The following is an 18,965-nucleotide window of genomic DNA, read 5'->3' as shown; positions in this document are numbered from 1 at the left end:
AGACATGATCAAAGACATAAAAAAAAATCATAGGTTTTTGTCAAAGTGTATTTTATTTGTTTGTTTGTTTAATGTGTTTTGAAGTGTAAGTTGTTGCAATGATGCCACATTAAATTTCAGTTACCTATTATTTATTTAAATCATCCCATTCAATAACTCAGTACAAGAAATGAATAAATAAAATGTCAATAAAACCAACCGCAATAAACATGTGTTCTTCGTTGTGGATGTGTTATGGCCCTAAACCTTCATTTCTGTATGTGTTTTGCATTTGTGGCTGATTTTATTTGACAAATTGTATTAAAAAATGCTATCGGTTATAGTCTCAAATTTTCATTTCTGTGTGTGTGTGTGTGTGTGTGTGTGAGAGAGAGAGAGATAGACTTTTGACTTTTAAAAACCTTTTTCATTTACATCATTTTCCAAAACATTACAGAAACCATATACAAAACACAAAACAATAAATATATAAATTAAATATACACACATATACATATATAAAAATAAAATAAAAAACAACAAGACACAACACAAATTTACCAATTAAAAAACATATTTCCAAACTCGCTCACTCTCACTAATGCCTCTCTCACACCCCACCTCATTTTGAAAAAAGTACATTATCAATTTGTTTGTAATATGCAAATTCAATAGCTACCCTAAATTCTACCGATGATTTAAAAAGAGACAACAAGTCAACATCCTGACCCATATTTTTACATTGATGTGTTTTCAGGATAGCTAACTTGGCTTGGCCCATTAAAAAACACACATTCACATGACTGTTTATACTTACAACCAAAAATAAAAAGGGTATTTGTAAAAGAACAAATAGAGCAAAACCCTCCTTCCTATTTCATTATAGGGCAAATTCCTGAAGGGGCCCCCGAGCAGAGTTATTAACGGAGTTAATATCGAGCCAAATTAAACTACGTTTTATTCAATCTCTCATCAGACAGGTATACCTGATACTTAAATCAGTCTTACCTATCTGGAGATATCCCGGACGAGCCCCCAAACTGTTAGATAATTTTGTCATCCAATGTATTTAATTTATTTGTTGATCTGCAATCCCTGTCTCGATACGGCTCAGCTGAGGGAAGAAAGAGATGACACAGACTCAAAGGTATCAAAATCTCTCTTCAACGTTTATTGTTCAGCATTCAGTATATAGTCCAGAAAACCACATTCCACTGGACCCTTACCAATGAAATAGTTCTTTACCTTATATAGGGGTGACATACATGTTTCAGCTATGTGTGAAACGTGAGATTAGAGAGAAAAAACACATTCCTTAGAACATCTTTAGAACAGGGGGTAGCTGTAGCTACCCAACAAAAGAAGTTTGAAAGAGGCCTTCATTATTCCACATTACATCACCAGAGAAGTTGTTGAGAAGCATTAATTACTCCACAATTATCAATATTTTTTCAGACGTGAATTTAGACTTTTTCTAACCGTGCTCACAAATTTTAAGACTGTAACGTTTTGGTTGATCAAGTTCCTCCAATGTTGCCTTTCGCATAGCAATAGCACCAGACCAGACAGAATAGCAGAAAAATGTTTTCTCTGATTCTTAGTGGCATCCAGGAAATTGCTCAACTGTTGAACAATGTAAAAAGGAGGCTTTAAATGAGAAGCAAGATGATTCCCCACAGAATTTCCTTTTGAATTTGCATCATGTTCTTCTCCAGTAGGCTATCTGAACATTCACATTCAGAGTAATTCTCAGACAAGTTTTCATCAGTTCTCTGTGACAACACAATCCATGTCACCCTGTAACAGGCTGGTGCTTTGTACCTGCGAGTTTTCGAGCTCACTTTGCTTTTTCGGGTGTGTTGAGTCACTAACTACACAGTTGTTATGCCTAATTCCGACTGCCCGGCTGAAGCCTACCCCCCTTTAGCGTGCACGTGCACAGTACCGCCGTGCTTACACTAGATGGCAGTAAAATGTAAGAATTTCGTCTTCATTCAAGCCATCTGAAATTTCAGTTAGGATGATGTTATACATTTTTCAGTAGATGGCAGTACAGACTCTGAAATGTAATTCATAGAATTTCAAACGTCATTGCCCTACGTCCTTATGAAAACTATAACAGCTCATGTAACAAGTCGATTCTAGTCTCTTTTGTCTGCTATTTGAACGTTAAATCACTAGCCTACTGGTAGATTTTAGAATAATATAAGTGTTTAAGTCAATAGAATCAAAAGTGTTATGAGACAGAGTGCTTCTTGTGACAATGCAACAATCCTATTTTTACGACTTTTTGGCCAAACATACAGAATGAGGGAGGTAGAATCCAGGCAGAGATGTAAAAAATGGTCCTGCCTAGATAATACCTCCTGAATAATAAGTGTTTCAGTCAATAAAATCACATTTGTGGGACATACAGTGCTGCTTGTGTCAATGGATCATACCTATTTTTATGTATATTTGGACATCCATTCACAATAATGAGGGAGGCAGGATCCAGGCAGGGCTTAATATTTATGTATTTTATGTCTTGCCTGCTCAAATAAAGAAATGCCATTATTATGTGGGTTGGCATGGGATGTGTGTGTGCACTTACTGTAGGCCTATGTATCAAAACAACCAAGAAGAAAATCTTTTTAAGGAAATAGAATATGTTATGGGACAGTGTTGCTTTTTGTTTTAATACCTGTAACATTATTAATTATCATGCAAATTAAATACACTTGGGTTGAGTGTGTCAGATTGACAAACACATTTTCTTTTGAAAAGCATGTGACACCTTAGTGTAAAATCTACCAGTAGCCTAGTGGTTTAACGTTCAAATAGCAGACAAAAGAGACTATCGACTTGTTACACGAGCAGTGTAGAAACACAGATAACTGTTTCCATAAGGACGTAGGGCAATGACATTTGAAATCATATGAATTACATTTCAGAGTCTGTGCTGCCATCTACTGGAAAACGTATAACATATCATCCTAACTAAAAAATTTCGGATGGCTTGAATCAGAGATGGCTTGCAACAACGGAAGTTCTAAATGCTTGATCGTCACGTGATTCACTTAGACTTCAGATAGTTCCAGGAAGTGCTTTGGCGGACATTTCAAACTGTTAGAGTAGAGTGACAGAACTGCAATTTCTGGTAATTAGTAGTCAATAAATGCATTTATTTTATATATTTATGTAACACACCGACATATGTATGTAGCATGCGTATGTTGTTTTTTTAAAGATCAAATCAGCTAATATTTGAGGATTAGTGTTCGCTTACCGTATATTTGCCTCAATTTATTTCAGGCTAGGGTTTCTGTTGCCTTTTTATGTTACCTCATGTTCATTGTTTTCACTAATCTCATGGTAACTAATGTCATATTTATGACTTTTCAGATAGTACAGAGACAGGCTGGTGACAGGTGATTTCCAGCTCGCACCGCACAATGGGTCAATTAACTATTAACTATTAGCAGCAGTTGCATAAATGTAAAATTTAGTGAAATGAAGCTTATTGTTTACAATTCTTACAATTCTATATATAGTAATATAATTATTTATGTATTATAAATATTATATATCTAATGTATAATTCTTACAATACTTATTCATATACACAATATATTCAGCTTTAAAACAACTTAAGCATACTCGTATATAAACTGCCGTTCAAAAGTAATGAGGCTGAAAATTCAGCTTGGCATCACAGGAGTAAATTACATTTTAAAATACAATACTTTATCCAGCTCCAATCCTTGCCTAATCTGTTAGTTATCCGATAACATCCCTTATCTCCTAATTTAATGAGTAATACTCAACTATAAGGTTTTAATTTACAAGTTATTTTTATTTAGATGTACTGATAATATACAGAATAAGACAATATTATTCTTTAAACGTCTCACCTTTTAAAAGTGCGTCGCAAACGGTTTGTTCTGCTGCATCTCTACGGCGCGGCATGTGTTTGCTGCTACTTCCGGGAACTATTGAGAGGCTCCACGTGCCACCATTGCTGTAAAAAAAAACGTTCCATTGGAGTCAATGGAGTTGTCGCAACTCTCTCTCTATATGGCTCTGGCTTGAATGAAGACGAAATTCCCACATTTTACTGCTATCTAGTGTAAGCACGGCGGTACTGTGCGCGTGCACGCTAAGGGGTTAGACTTCAGCCGGGCAGTCAGAATTAGGCGCAACACCTGAAAGAATACATCTCTCACAAATAAACCATTTTCAACCAAATCATCAACCTTAGATGTTTCCCTCAGATAATAACTACCTTATTCATTCTTGATGCAGACAAGATGTTCAACGCAACAACAGCATTAACAGCAATTAAACAATCTTCCACTGACACAGTCTCATCTGATAAACATTTGCACCCGTGGCGTGCGGTCAAGGACTCAACGCCATTAGAATTCGACCCCATTTCTCCTCTCTTTTGCCGACAAAGTCAGCAAATAAATGTCGGAAAACTACAGTTGTTTTAATAAGCTCAAACAATATACCTTAATCTAGAAAGAGGAAAAAGTTTATAACTCACTCAAACACGCCGCTCAATACAGAACGGGCCACAAAACTTCTCGGTTACGTACGTAACCTCGGTTCCCTGAGACGAAGGGAACGGGGCATTGCGTTTATTAATGCATATGGGGAGTGCCTTCATGTATGTAGCGATTAGACGCAGGTCTCACCCCGTCAACGCTCAAAGTGTAATTTGGCAACTATAGCTACGTATCACGCACATGATGCCAGGGACTCTATAGGCAAGCATGATTTAATGCTTGCCTATAGCATTACAAATGCAATGATTGTTCCTCATCTGAATTAAATGGAGGAGGGAAGGATGCCTGGATGTGAACCACCTGCGTTTTCAAGGGTGTGGTCAGAACTTTGGGTACATAGCCTTTCCTGGGTTTGACAGTGGCTATTGAAAGACCGGGGCCAAACTCCAGACATTACTTGACGACTGATAACGCATGTAGGTCAACGACACGTTTTACTGAGGCCAGAGCCAACAGTAGTGCGGTCTTAACGGAAAGCATGCACAAATAAAAAAAAAAAAGGGGTTTAATCGTCTTGCTCCTTTTAGGAACTTTATGATTAAATCATGCTTGCCTATAGAGGCGCCGGCTTCATGTGCGTGATACATAGCTATAGTTGCCACATACACTTTGAGCGTTGACGGGGTGAGTCCTGCGTCTAATCGCTCTTGAAGAAATATTAGAATTTCATGTATGGGGCAGTTTACTGGGTCCGGAGGGGAGCGGAGATTCATTCTCGCTGCTGTGAAGATTCCGTCCGCTGACTGGTGTGAATCGACGGCGAAGGTAGAGGGCTTTGAGACAAGAGGTAATCGCTGTCTTGAAGGAAGAAATTGGTGAAATGGTGTGTGTGCACCTGTTTTATAGTGGTCAGTTCGTGTTTTTCCTCAATAGGGCAGTAGAAGATAACTTTCTATTTAAAAACAAAAATGGTCAAGACAAGACAGTCAAGAGAAAAAAGTATCGATTTTAATTTATATAGTGCCTTCCAGAGCTCAAGACAAGAATACATAAATCAGTGTTAGACAAGACAAATAGCTCAAACATCAACTATTTTAATTTAACATGAGCAGTAAACAATCAGTGATCAACAATTTTCAGAGGTGGGGGGAAATACGTTGAGAACAGTTGTGTTTTAAGATGAGACTTGAAGACAGAGATAGAGGTAGTGTTATGGAGATTCCAGAGTTTAGGAGCAATGACTGCAAATTACCTACCACCCATAGTGGAGAGACAAAAATGTGGTACAATATATAAACCTTTATCAGAGGTTCTAAGTGCATTTTGGGGTATTTGGATAACGAAGTTCAGAAAGATACAGTATGAAGGAGCAAGACCATTTAGGGCTTTATTGTTAAGGTGGGGTATTTTGTATTGTATATGGGATGATACGGGCAGCCAGTGTAGGTAATAAAAAATGGTGTAATTTGTGAAGCCCTTGAAGTGTGAGTGAGAACTCTAGCTGCAGAGTTTTGAATGTACTGAAGTCTATTGATCGCTTTGAAGGTAAATCGATTAAAAGGACATTGATACATTTAGTGATGAGCGCCTGCACTAAAGTCTTGGCATCCTTTTAATTAATGATGTGACGGAGGCATGCTATTTTGTGTAGATGGTAAAATGCAACTTTTAACAATTGAACTGATGTGCGCTTCAAATGTAAGAATCACACCAAGGATGCATATAGTTTTGGAGGATGCAACAATTTCTCCATCAATTTCAATGCAGAAATCAGACATATTAGAAACAGTTGTTAGAGAGCCAATAAGCATTCATTAAATTTTAGCAGACATTAGATTGAGAAAATTGAGGGTCATTCAGTGTTTAAAATATGGGCTATTAACGAGAGAGGTGGAGATGGGTCAGGGCTTGAAGTGATGTAAATCTGTGCATAACAATGCCGTGTAGGCATGAGAATTACAACAGAGACCATGCCAATGGATAAGATGACCTAGAGGAAGCATGTATGCACAGATTTGTATTATTATCCATGTCTTGTTGCTGTTTTGTATTGTTGTGCACTGGAAGCTCCTGTCACCAAGACAAATTCCTTGTACGTGTAAGCATTCTTGGCAATAAAGCTGATTCTGATGTAAATTACGAACAGAAGAGGGCCAAGGACAGAACCCTGAGGGATACCTTGTGTGAGGTGAGCAGTAGAGAACCTGTGAGTATATGGGAATGATAAGACTCCAGCCTAGAAAGAGCTGTGTCAGTGCTACCAATAGCAGAATGTCTAAATAAGAGTAAAAAGTGACAAACTGTATCAAAGGCAGAAATGAGGTCCAAGAGAACCAAGATACATAGTGCCGCAGAGTCACCAGCAAGAAGGTAATTAAGGTCTCTAACAAGAGTATTCTGTTTCTGTATTGTGGAAAGACTGTAAACCAGTCTGAAAGGGCACATAAAGCTTATTAGAAAGTAGGTGTGACTATTTGTGTGGTAACTACTCTTCCCAAAAGTTTAGCTACAAATCTAATATTATTTAGCTATATAAAAACATCACAGAAACAGTGTGGTCTAAATCAAAAGAATGACTTTCCTCAAATACATTTGTGATACTAACTGACAACTTAATATTAGTATTAGGAAAATTGTCAAACTAAAGGGACAATCAGGAAACAGTGTAATAAAGGACTATGTTTTCATTTGACAGATTAGTTAACTTAGGGAACAGTATAATTTTCCACTTTTTTAGGAGCACAACAGTCATTAAAAAAAAGAGCTCTAGATTTTACTTTCACAAATTGAAAATTAACAAACTGGAAACAGTGGGAGCTCTTACAATATAGAACAATGAAAAAAACAAAAAACAGAAATATAATAATAGTTAAACAGAAAATATCCAGGATAGTTTCCAGGACACGTCTAAGTTTGAATGTCAAGGTGTTAATTTATTATACACACTGGTCAACAACAAAGACTAAACTTATGCAGAATATACATATTTGGACAGAATTTTGCCTGCTTTCCTCAGGCGATCCAAACGCTCTACCAGCTTTTTCCTTTTACAGGCAACATCACAATCTTCACTGAGAAGTTTTTCTGCATTGTTACCTGCGATAATGGTAAGCATTGCATTCTGTAGTTGAGAGATGTACTGGTCCAGCATGTGGTACTGGACTATCAGAGGCACTTGATTAGCCAGGCGGTCAGAGGTAATCTAGTAGCAAATATATAAAAAATACATTGAAATTCATTCCACAAACAAACTTCAGCGCAAATGTTTTACCACTCCTAGCACATTAAAGATAACTAAGATTCGTTATTCTTTAAAAAATAATGTGCTTTTTAGTTTTTTTACTTTTCTTTGCATAAATAGTGTGTAGTGAACAGTGACACTTGCTCTGGCACTTCTTATTACAGGACTACCTGCAGTAAACTGTTAAGTGGGAATTGACTATTTTGCTCAAACAATGAAATATGGAGGCAAAAGAAGTAGGGAAACCAGTTTGGATTATTTGAGCACTTCCATGCTGTAAAGCTATGTCAGCAAATAATCAACACTTTACTTGCAATCAGCAAATCTTCCTTACTTTTTAAGTATATGGACAGAGGGAGGAATGCTAAAAATGATTACCGTAAAATAGGCACGGAGATGACTTGCCATCTCGCGAACATCAGCATTGGCTAATGCCAGCGAAACAAGAGAAACTGTTGTGCTTGGCTTCTTTTTAACAACTTCCAGCATGCCACTGTAGATATGATCTTGAGAGTAGACTATTTTCTCCATCTTAAACTGAGATTTCACTTTCTCCTGAGCTTTCCGAAACTCTCCTTCAAGAATATCTTCAATTGGATCTTTAGCTGTTCTCAACAGGTGAGAGAAGGCCTTGAAATGAGAGCTAACAATTGTGTTTACACAAGAGTGAACAATATCTGTAAACAAATGGGACAAAAGAACAAACCAGTGAAGATCAAACACATAAATTATTTTATGCATTCAAATGGGTTTCTTTTGAGTTTATTTATTCTTGGTGAAGACCCTCTGAGTTTGGGATATCATCTTGTGCCCTCTTTACTACTACAAGGACATCATTGAACTGGTGAATTTTCTTGTAGTAAGAAATTACATTTATGTAACAATAATGGATAACAATGAAAACTTTTGCCATTTACCCGTGACATGTTTGAGAAGCTCTAAAGCAGGTTCCTCTAGCTCCCCGATGTGATTCTTGACAATGTTCTCAAATGATCTGTAGTTTACAAATCCAGGAAGCTCCTTTCCTCTACAAGTTCTGATGTACTCTTTCACCTCATCTATAAGGTTTTCCTCCACTAGAGAAAATGTAGTCAATTAACATCATGATAAATATGAAGAATACAACATAAATTATAATTCAGTATATTATTATTATTATTATAAACTCACTCTTAACTGTTTTGTCATCTAAGGTGTGTTTCCATCTACCAAATTCATCCCTGATTTTGGTGAAGACCCTCATGTCTGAGTTTGTGATATCTTCTTCTGCCCTCTTTACTTCTTCAAGGGCATCATTGAACTGGCGAATTTTCTGCAAATCTCAATATAAAAAGGTTATGAGATTAAAAAGCCACAAAACATTTTACAAAACAGTTCTGGAGCAGAACATATAAAATAATTAACATTTTCACCATAACCAAGAAATTGTTCTTCTCTTGTTCATTAAGAGGAACTCCATCTCCCAGCTCTCTAAGTTCCTCAGAGGTCTTTTCTAATTTGATCTCAAGTTGTTTCTGCAACTGTGGCAGGGATGTCTAAGGGTAAAGAAATTACATTTATACCCACTGTAAGTCATTTAATTGAAATTAAAACAACCGAATGCAAAAGGCAACCAGAAATCCAAAATGCTATGCACAGAAGACAAGAGCATGTTTACTAGCCTCCTATGTTTAAATAATGTACTCTGTTCTCAATCAATGCTTCTATGCCATATAACTTTGCATACATACTGTAATGTGTTCAACCAATTCCTTTGTGAGCCTTTCAGCAAGAAGAGGTATTGTAGCTTTTCCTTCCTCAAGAAGAGACCTGAATAGTGACAAGGAAATTGTTAGGAAAACTATATTATACCCTATTATTTTTTCACAGAACAGCTGAAAATATCACTGGGTATCGCCATCCACCTCAAAATGACACCTACTGGGACACTTCATGATTTGATACAACATGATACATGTTATAATTTGATAAATCACAATACATCACAATGTCATGAAATGATCCGATTACAATTCACAAGCTCTTGATTTGATTACATTTGGGTATATATTAAATTAGAATTAATTTGGGTATGTTTCAGTTCTAATGTCCATTTTACAGAACAAAGCAATAATTAGCTTTCTATATGAAGCAACATGGTAAAAGTAACTGTAACTGTCTTAACTGTCACATAACTAATGCTTTATGGATATTTAATGAAAAGAAAGGAGAACGTTCATCATCATGCGCAGAAGCCAGAGCCCAGTTATGGTCTGATTAAGCCAGTGTAATACATGCATGATGGATGAAGTTGAGCAACGGTCACTGTTCAGTCAAACTGTAAATATACCGGTGCCTTTTATATCAGACTCAAGTGTTAATTTGGAGTGTGCACAAATATGCAGCTGATCAGCCCACATGGGCTATAAGAAATAGTTCAATCAAAAATGAAAATTCTCTCATCGTTTACTCGCCATCATGCCATCCCAGATGTGTATGACTTTCTGTCTTCAGAAGAACACAAATTAAGATTTTTAGAAGAATATTTCAGCTCTGTAGGCCCATACAATACAAGTGAATGGATGCCAAAATGTTGATGCTCCAAAAAGCACATAAATACAGCATAAAATTAATCCATATTACCAGTGGTTAAATCCATGATAGGATAGGTGTGGGTGAGAAACAGATCAATATTTAAGTCTAATTGCTAGAAATTCTTCACCTTGCCCAGTAGATGGCGATATGCATGAAGAATGTGAATCACCATAAACAAAAGTAGAATGTGACAAAAGGGAGAATAATTTATTGTAAAAATTTACTTAAATATTGATCTGTTTCTCACCCAAACTATCATATCTCTTCTGAAGACATGGATTTAACCACTGGAGTCATGTGGATTAGGCTACTTTTATGCTGATTTATGTGATTTCTGGAGCTTCAATATTTTGGCACCCTTTCACTTGCATTGTATGAACCAAAAGAGCTGAGATATACTTCTAAAAATCTTAATTTGTTTTAGCTGAAGAAAGAAAGTCATACATATCCAGGATGGCATAAGGGTGACTAAATAATGTTTGAAATATTCCTTTAAAGCCCGATGTGGCCCCTTTACCAAACCAAAGGGGTGTGGGACATAATGCACCAAGTGACCCTGCTTTTTTAGTGGGTTTTCATTATTTATTGTTTTATTTATTGTTTTACATGTTTTATGTGCAACAGTAACTCTCTCTGTCAGTATTAAGGGAAATGTAGACCCTAAACAAACAGATTTCAATGTAATTGTTTCATACATTATGATGTTGAAAATAACTTTCATCTTTTAATTTCTGTAACCCTTTTATTTATTCTTTAAAATTAGATTGGTGTAAGGTTTACAGTATCATAGATAAGTGATGTGTTTTAAAAGTTGTCAGTCACAAACACCTACAAAATATCAATCTTTTTTATTCTTTCTGGCAAACAGCCATAAAGGGGAATGTAAATTACGGTATGTGTGCTAAAGTTTTTTATTTGCATCATAGATTTTTTATTATAAAGGGGCATAGTTTTCACAACTCAGTACTCATGAGTACTTTTAAATGAGCTACTCTTTTATTTGAGTAGATTTTTAGGACAGGTACTTTTACTCTACTCATACTACATTTTATAAGACGTAACAGTACTTTTACTTGAGTATTATTTTTCAGTACTCTTTCCACCCCCTGCTACTCAGTACTTAGCACATAATTTATATATCTGCACTTTTTTTAAAGTACAATTGATTAAAGAAGAATTATTAAATGTAACAGGCTCTAATCACCCTAATGGTGATTTCAGACAAAACTATCAACCAGCTGCAACAAAACAACAACAATAGTCATAAGAATTAATATTTGACTAATTTTTAAATAATAAGCATTATATTTGACATAAGTTCCCATGTTTTGACCAAACATATATCATTTATTCAAACCCAAGGGCTTATGGGTATTCCACACAGCCACAATTTTGTACTTGATAATTTTTAGTTTTTGAAGCCTAAGTAAGGTATATATTTGAATTATGATTCCAAAATGTGACACTTCAAGTACTGTTTAATTAGGACAACGTACATTTTTTGTGTTTTTTTATTAATGACAACTTTAGGGTATAGAGAGTAATGGAAACTTAATTAAAACTAGTAAGAATAATTACAAATTTAGCTTAAGTTGAGTAAACAATTTCTTTTACAATTTGAGATAACTACTAGTATTTACAATGTACTGTATTTACAAGTACTTTCACTGATATCTAGAAGTCATAAAACAGTACTTGTTTTTTGATTGAGCCATTAACGAGAAAGGAATCAGATGACTTCAAAAATATATATTTTTGCCAAGCCCTAGTGCCAAACGCACGAGAGAGGCCTATCATGAGGTAAAGTATTGCAATAGATCGATATATGATTGTATTGGCACATCCCTATTTTAAATGATTTTTCAATAACAAAATACATGTCTTGCCTGAAGTGAGCATGTTCATCAAAAAACTGTCTTTCTTTTTCCAGAGCTTTGACCAGAGTAAGCTTCTCATTGATGTCTTGCTGACCCCGACACTTAACGATCATGTAGCCTTTCAATAGAGGTATCACTTGGTTGTTGACTGTTCTGATCACAGTCTCCTCCATGCCTTTATCCACCAAGTCCGGTTTAGTCAGAATACCTGCAGGTATGAAGATTTATCCAGGCTCCTGTCATTGTTTTATTGTATTATTTCACAAAGCTATAGATAAAATTAACAATTTGTCGGAAATTGCTTATTCGGTGAGTGAAAGCAACATACCCAGTGTTCTTTGCCCGGTTAAATCTACTTTGGAAGCCATTTGTAGTGCCTCAGTGGTGGCAATGTCAATGTTTGCAGGCACAACGACCAAGCTAATGGTCTCTTGTCTTTTGATGAACTTTTCAATTAGACATTTTATCTGTTAAAAAAAGCAACATTACTCACATTGAAAGGACAGACAATCCCTAAACCAAATAATGTATAGATTTTTGTTTAAAAAGGTGAGGGGCCTAAAAAGCATCTTATCACTGACCACAGTCTAGTTATTATTATAAGCACCTGTGCCATATTTACTTTTTGATACTATTTATAGTCTATACACCAACCTCAGATGCTTTGCAAAGTCTTGTTTGGGCAATCAGCATTTCTAAGTATTTCTGTTTCTAACTCGGCAAGTTGGCTGGAGTAACACTGGTGTGTTGACTTATCGCCTGCCTCCACTACTGTAGTTATAATTCTGGGTTATTGTTACACTTTTATAAATTGAGTACATGGAACAAAACATTAATCTTGAGTCTACATTTTTGTCTGGAGTCTGAGGTTTGTCTGGAGGAGATGCTATTCATAAACTTTGAGCACTGTAAACATTTCCATGAACAAACAGAGATGCAAATGATCTATTTGTATAACCAACGACAGGTGAAAATACAGCATTTTTTATGGTTAGCAAGTAGCAAGCTAGTTAAGTCATCATTAAAAAGCCTGCAGAGAAATAGATCAAATTAAATCTAACTTGTTTTTCAATGTCCTTTGGCTGGTTGCCAGTGGCAACCCTTGCAATGCCTGGTAGATCAATCAGAGTAAGGTCAGGAACGTCACTAGACTGGATCTCCAAAGTTATCATCTCATGACTGATTCCTTCTCCAGTTCCAGCCAATACATTCTGAGCTAAAAACAATGTCACACCGCAGATGATTATTCCAAAGACCTGTATGACATTAGAATTCTTAATAAACTGTAAAACATACCATTTAAGACAGCATTCTCAATATCTGCTGGATTGTGTAGTTTATTTTTGTGGTCCTGGAATGACAGCAATCCATGCCAGGTGTCGTCCTTTGAAACTTTCTTCAGTTTCAGTACCAAAGGACAGCGTGTCACAATACCTGTGTTTAATATATGATGAGTTGGTCAGCTGTTTATCTGTAAAGACTTTCCTACAAATGATTTAGTTGTGTCTCATTACAATAAATAAGAATAAAGGAATTTAAAAAAAATGTAAGAATAAAATACATACAGTATACTCGTGTATTTGTAAGAGAGACAGAGGACTCGGCAGAGAAAATTAGGGAGATGTATTTCCAGTCTACAGAACAATGTAATTTGACCTGAATTGTGCTTGTAATGGGGTTGTATGACAGTACCTGTTCCCCTGGGCAGTGCTACTCCAGATAGGGCCTCCAATACAGAACTCTTTCCTGAGCTTTGGTCACCGATGACAGCAATAGCTGGTAGGTTCAGGTCTTTTTCAACACCAAGTGACCTGAGAGAGTCCACTAGATCAATACAGGGACGAATCTTCTCTTCATACTGTTGGTTCAGACCACTACTCATATTTCCTGCCTTTGAAGAATCATGTCAAAACATGTATAAATTGTTGGATTATTTCAGCAAAATATGATCAAGAGCGAGTTGTTGAGCAAGAGTTCTCACTTTCTTCATGTAAGTGTTTCAAAATCCTTAGTAGGCGCATATATTGGTGTTTTTCAACGGGTCACTTTTGGCCCGTGGACTTCTAAACTTTCATAAAACACACTTTTCAAAATCACTAGTGTCTAGTAAAAATTTCCAGCACTGGGCATTATTAAATGTATTGGTATTCTACAATATGCCTACTTGGTCCTTTGGACTTAATGAACTTATATTCCCACACTTTTCTCCTGAATCAATATCATCAGTAAACACAATTAAATATACTTAAGATATAGGCCCTACCTGAATATAAAAATATACAGTATACATCATTTAAATATAGGCCTACTTAAGAACCAAACATCAACGTAAACGCTGTCAAAAAATAACATTTAACTAGTCTCCTAAAAACTTGCAATGACTTTGTAATTTCGCGTAATTTATTTTCATTAAGAAACAGAGTAGAAGACAGAAGGAAGCAGGTGTACTCACTTGATCGTCAATGCCTGTGAGAGTCGCTGCATACAAGCGCTTCAGTTTCGGTTTCATTTTACCTGAAGCTGCACAATGTCCTGTATGCTTAATGCTTTGCACTGGATATTGCAAGACAAACTATAGTGAATTGTTGCCGTTCAATGACACACAAAATGCAAACTTTGCCAGTAATTAAAAGGGAGTGGTTGTCTTCATTTCATTAATGTCGAATCAGTCTCATTTGCTTAGAAACACACATTAAAATTATGCTGAATTTAGTTTCATAGTAATTGTCACGAATTCCGGACACAGTAAGTTTCTAGCCTTCCCCTTTCCACAGGTATGATAAGGGTTGCCACCGTCACCCTGGAAATTTTCCAGGACACCTGATCAATGACCGAAAAACAAATTTATGATTGTTCAGGCTACTCCTTGTTTTATATGGTAGTTATTGCATATATAGCAAATACTTTTATTCAATTAAACAATAACATCAGTATGCTCAAAAAACATTTTAGTCTAGGCTTAAGCTACATATTTCAATGTATTTATTTAAAAAAATCCATCAAAAATGTAGTGTAGGCCCTAATTGTTTTTTTTTTTACCAAATTAAAGTAATAAAACTTTAATTAATTCATTCATTATTATTATTATTGTTAAAGATTAAACAATTTAATTTGATGGAATTTTGTTATGAAATTAAAATGTGTAAAACAAATGAGTGTATTTGTATTTGCGTGCGTGCAGACTTAACATATTCTTTATGGTTCACATTGAACATTTAACATTTTCATGTGTTTGTGTGTGAGCATGTATTTATCACTTTGTGGGGACCAAATGTCCCCATAAGGACAGTAAAACACAAAATATTTGATGTTGTGGGGACAATTTGTCGGTCCCCATAAGAAAAACAGCTTATAAATCATACTAAATTATGTTTTTTTGAAAATGTAAAAATACAGAAAGTTTTCTGTGAGGGTTAGGTTTTGGGGTAGGGGATAGAATATAATGTCTGCACAGTATAAAAATCTTTGTGTCTATGTAAAGTCCCCATAAAACATGGAAACCCAATAAACAAATCTATAATAAACAATTAAATCTGTTTTTGTTTTGCTAAATCAATGTTTCAAGTTGATTTGTGTTTCAGATGCAGCATAGGGTTTAATACAATTTATTTCTCATTTATGAGGATGTACGCATCCTTGTATTTTGAGGGGAAAAAATAATGTGCCTTGGAAATTTCAGATATACAAAGGTGTGCCTTTGGACTAGAAAGTTTGAGAACCACTAGCACAGTGAACAGTAGGTGGCGGTATGTACCTTTGATGCTTCTGGCGCCAGTAACTCGAAGAAAAAGACTCGAAGTTGCTGCTTTTGCGTGTCCTCTAACAAACAGCACAATGTTATCTGTGCGTTCATTGCTCCGTACAGCGCATATCAGATATGCTGCAGCGTCTCAATTTCAGACGACTTCAAACTGCAGTGGCGCAAACGTCGCTGTTGTAAGTAGTTATGTAAATACTGCCCATTACTGTTACTGAGTTTTCACGTCAGATTATCTGAACCTACATTCTGTGGTTGCGGATCTATTGTTCTATTTGCATCTATTGTTCAGTTGGGGCTTCCTTAGGTTAAGCTTGACCATGCACTGGTTGTAGTTCTCTTTCAGTTCCATGTGCTTGACCTTTTCACTCAGTTGTAGGGTTTAGGTCATCACACAATCCCTTGTTTAAAAGTAGCCTTGGTCTGGTAATTTGTTTAAAACGGAAGATATATCGAGACACGTTGAAAATGATGTGTTTACTTTGTTTTTCCCCTGTCATCCCTGCTGAAAAAAAGAAAATAAATAAACTAAAACTACTCTAATCTGGTTTGCTGGTTTGAGCGGGGTTTGGGGCAGGCTTAAACTGTCTGGGAGACCAGATTAAGCACAGCAAACTAGGTTTTGGCTCCTTTTTCTTTTAGTAGGGAAGCACCATTTTTTTTATTTTATTTTTATTTTTTAAAGAAGATATTAACACCTTTTCCAAACTATTAGGACTGTTAATCCATACTGATATTATGCTAGTCTGTTTTTTACATATTTTTTGTTTAGTTTTTACTGCTCTCAGCTGTTAGACACAACCACCTGCCTAATATTGTGTAGATCCCCCTCGTGCCGCCAAAACAGCTCCAACCCACATCTCATGCTGTACTTACCACAATTGTACAGAGCGACTTTGTCGGTTCAAACCAGTCTGGTCATTCTCTGTTGACCTTTCTCATCAACAAGGTATTTCCATCCACAGAACTGCAGCTCAATGGATGTTTTTTTTGTTTTTGGCACCATTCTGGGTTAATATTAGAAAGTGTTGCGTGTGAAAGTCCCAGGGGATCAGGAGTTACAGAAATACTCAAAACAGCCCGTCTAGCACCAACAATCATCCATGCGATTATCTAATCAGCCATTCATGTGGCAGCAGTGCATAAAATCAGACAAATACAGGGCAGGTGCTTCAGTTAATGTTCACATCAACCATCATAATGAAGAAATTTTTTTATCTCAATTAATTTGGACTGGCATGATTGTTGCAGCCAGATGGGCTGGTTTGAGTATTTCTGAAACTGCTGATCTCCTGGGATTTTCACACACACAACAGTGTCTAGAATTTACTCCGAATGGTGCCAAAAACAAAAAAGATCCAGTGAGGGACAGTTCTCTTGCCGGAAATGCCTTGTTGATGAGAGATCAACAGAGATTGGCCAGACTGGTTCGACAAAAGTCTATGGTAATTCAGATAACCACTCTGTACAATTGTGGTATAATTAATGCTATTCTGAGGTGCGGTTTTGGCGGCACGAAGGGGATCTACACAATATTAGGCAGGTGGTTTTAATGTTTTGGCTGATTGGTGTATGGCAAAACAGCCAAACCTGCAGGCCAACACGACTTGACTTCTGAGACTTTCATTCTGCTGTCACTAGGTGTTGTCTGGATGTGGAGTTTATGATGGCACTGAAATACATGAAGCATCAGCGTAAGTACAGTGTCTGTCTATTTGTCTTCGTCAAGTTATTCCGTAGGTTCAGTATAATTTATAGGTCTATGGGGACAGGGATTCAACAGGGCACCCATTCCATTTAGGGTGTACTAACACTCGGCAATCTGTACCGTGCCCAAGCACGTTTGACCCCCAAAGTCCAGTTCGTTTGACTAGTGTGATCGCTCCATACCATGCCCAGGCAAGGTACGTTCAACCATACCTTAGCCCACTTGAAGAGGTAAGCTCGGGCATGGTTCAGGTGGCAGTTTGATCATTAACCGTGACCGCGCATGGAACTCGAAACATGACGTCAGTGATGCGACTGGGTCTACGCCATAGGTGCAGTGTTTACTGGAAATTTGGGCAGATGAGAGTATACAGGAACAACTGGATGCAACACATAAGAACTCTGAGATATTTGGTCAAATTTGTGACTATCTTCGTGCTTATGATACCAAAGAACCATTGAGCTATGATGTGACAAGCTTAAAAACCTGCAGGTTCAGTATCTAAAGGTACGGAATGCACTCCTTAAATCTGGTAACTCGTTGGATGAAAAGGATAAATTCCAGTGGTACGATGCTGTCAACAATTAGGCTTGTGATTGTGTCACCGCACCCAAAATGAATCAAAATAAGCCACAAACTTAAATAAGAGTGTGAGAGTGCTTTTCTTCCAGTTTTCTTTAAAACAAAAAGTGGAATTGTAATGACATAAGCGTGCTCGGGCCCGGAACGTTAAGTGCAATGTGAGTGTAGGACAATGGGGGAGTGGGGACAATCGTGCTTGGTCACGGTACAAGGCAACTGGGCCAGTTTGATTACACCCTAAAGGTCCTTTTATTGCATGGGTTTCATGCCAAGTCAGACTTCAAGAATTATTGAATATTAACAATGTTATACTAACGATAGATCTGGACCTCTAGTTTGATTTGATGCAAGGCGTTTCAAGAATCCTGACATTTCTTAAAATGGCATTGGAACTTTTCACTATTTATTTCCCTTTGCTTGTCTGAATTTACTTTAATTTCCTAGCACTGAAACCCAAATATGTAATATCCTGCATCAACACCATTTCCTGAACACTTCTTTATGCATTTTTGTATTTGTAGAATCCTTGTGCATCTTAGTCGTGGAGGTGCAGAGGTTCAGATGTTTGCGCCTGATGTGTCTCAGATGCATGTTATAGATCACAGCAAGGGTCAGCCTGCAGAGAAAGAATCAAGGTGAATGGCCCACTGATGAATTCTGTGAAATGATTTTGATGGTGTCATAGTCCATTACTTACCTTGGTAAAACAGCACACTTTTTATGTACAGGTTCATGGTTAATGAAAAGTATGTTTACA

At 36.6% G+C, this 18,965-nt stretch overlaps 2 protein-coding genes across 2 annotated transcripts in view; one reads left to right on the top strand and one right to left on the bottom strand.

The window, feature by feature from the left end:
- Nucleotides 1-5,475: 5,475 nt before the first annotated feature.
- LOC127658885 (interferon-induced GTP-binding protein Mx-like) lies at nucleotides 5,476-14,767 on the bottom strand. The gene is made up of 12 exons (XM_052148427.1): nucleotides 14,614-14,767; nucleotides 13,854-14,052; nucleotides 13,458-13,595; nucleotides 13,223-13,377; nucleotides 12,490-12,628; nucleotides 12,171-12,369; nucleotides 9,441-9,519; nucleotides 9,123-9,245; nucleotides 8,881-9,022; nucleotides 8,628-8,786; nucleotides 8,089-8,387; nucleotides 5,476-7,671 (listed from the first exon to the last, which is right to left on the bottom strand). Exons 1-12 carry the CDS (start codon nucleotides 14,668-14,670, stop codon nucleotides 7,438-7,440), a joined length of 1,923 nt encoding a protein of 640 aa, XP_052004387.1. The 5' UTR covers nucleotides 14,671-14,767; the 3' UTR covers nucleotides 5,476-7,437.
- Nucleotides 14,768-15,945: 1,178 nt separating this feature from the next.
- The window catches only part of gatd3 (glutamine amidotransferase class 1 domain containing 3), a 5,360-nt gene continuing 2,340 nt past the window's right edge, over nucleotides 15,946-18,965 (top strand). The window contains exons 1-3 of the mRNA XM_052148428.1: nucleotides 15,946-16,097; nucleotides 17,560-17,612; nucleotides 18,730-18,843. Of these exons, the coding sequence (XP_052004388.1) occupies nucleotides 15,996-16,097; nucleotides 17,560-17,612; nucleotides 18,730-18,843 (269 nt within the window). The 5' untranslated portion in view covers nucleotides 15,946-15,995. The remainder of the gene's footprint in view (nucleotides 16,098-17,559; nucleotides 17,613-18,729; nucleotides 18,844-18,965) is intronic.

Source organism: Xyrauchen texanus, chromosome 18, assembly GCF_025860055.1.
Source record: "Xyrauchen texanus isolate HMW12.3.18 chromosome 18, RBS_HiC_50CHRs, whole genome shotgun sequence".
NCBI lineage: Eukaryota > Metazoa > Chordata > Actinopteri > Cypriniformes > Catostomidae > Xyrauchen > Xyrauchen texanus.
Note: the sequence above shows the minus strand (reverse complement) of the source record. Positions and strands in the feature narration are given on the sequence as shown.

Coding starts and splice junctions, on each gene's coding strand:
- LOC127658885 (XM_052148427.1), bottom strand. CDS start 14,670: ATGAAACCGAAACTGAAGCGCTTGTATGCAGCGACTCTCACAGGCATT. Junction 13,596..13,853: donor AGCACTGCCCAGGGGAACAG/GTACTGTCATAC, acceptor TATTAAACACAG/GTATTGTGACACGCTGTCCT. Junction 9,246..9,440: donor AATTGGTTGAACACATTACA/GTATGTATGCAA, acceptor CTTTACCCTTAG/ACATCCCTGCCACAGTTGCA.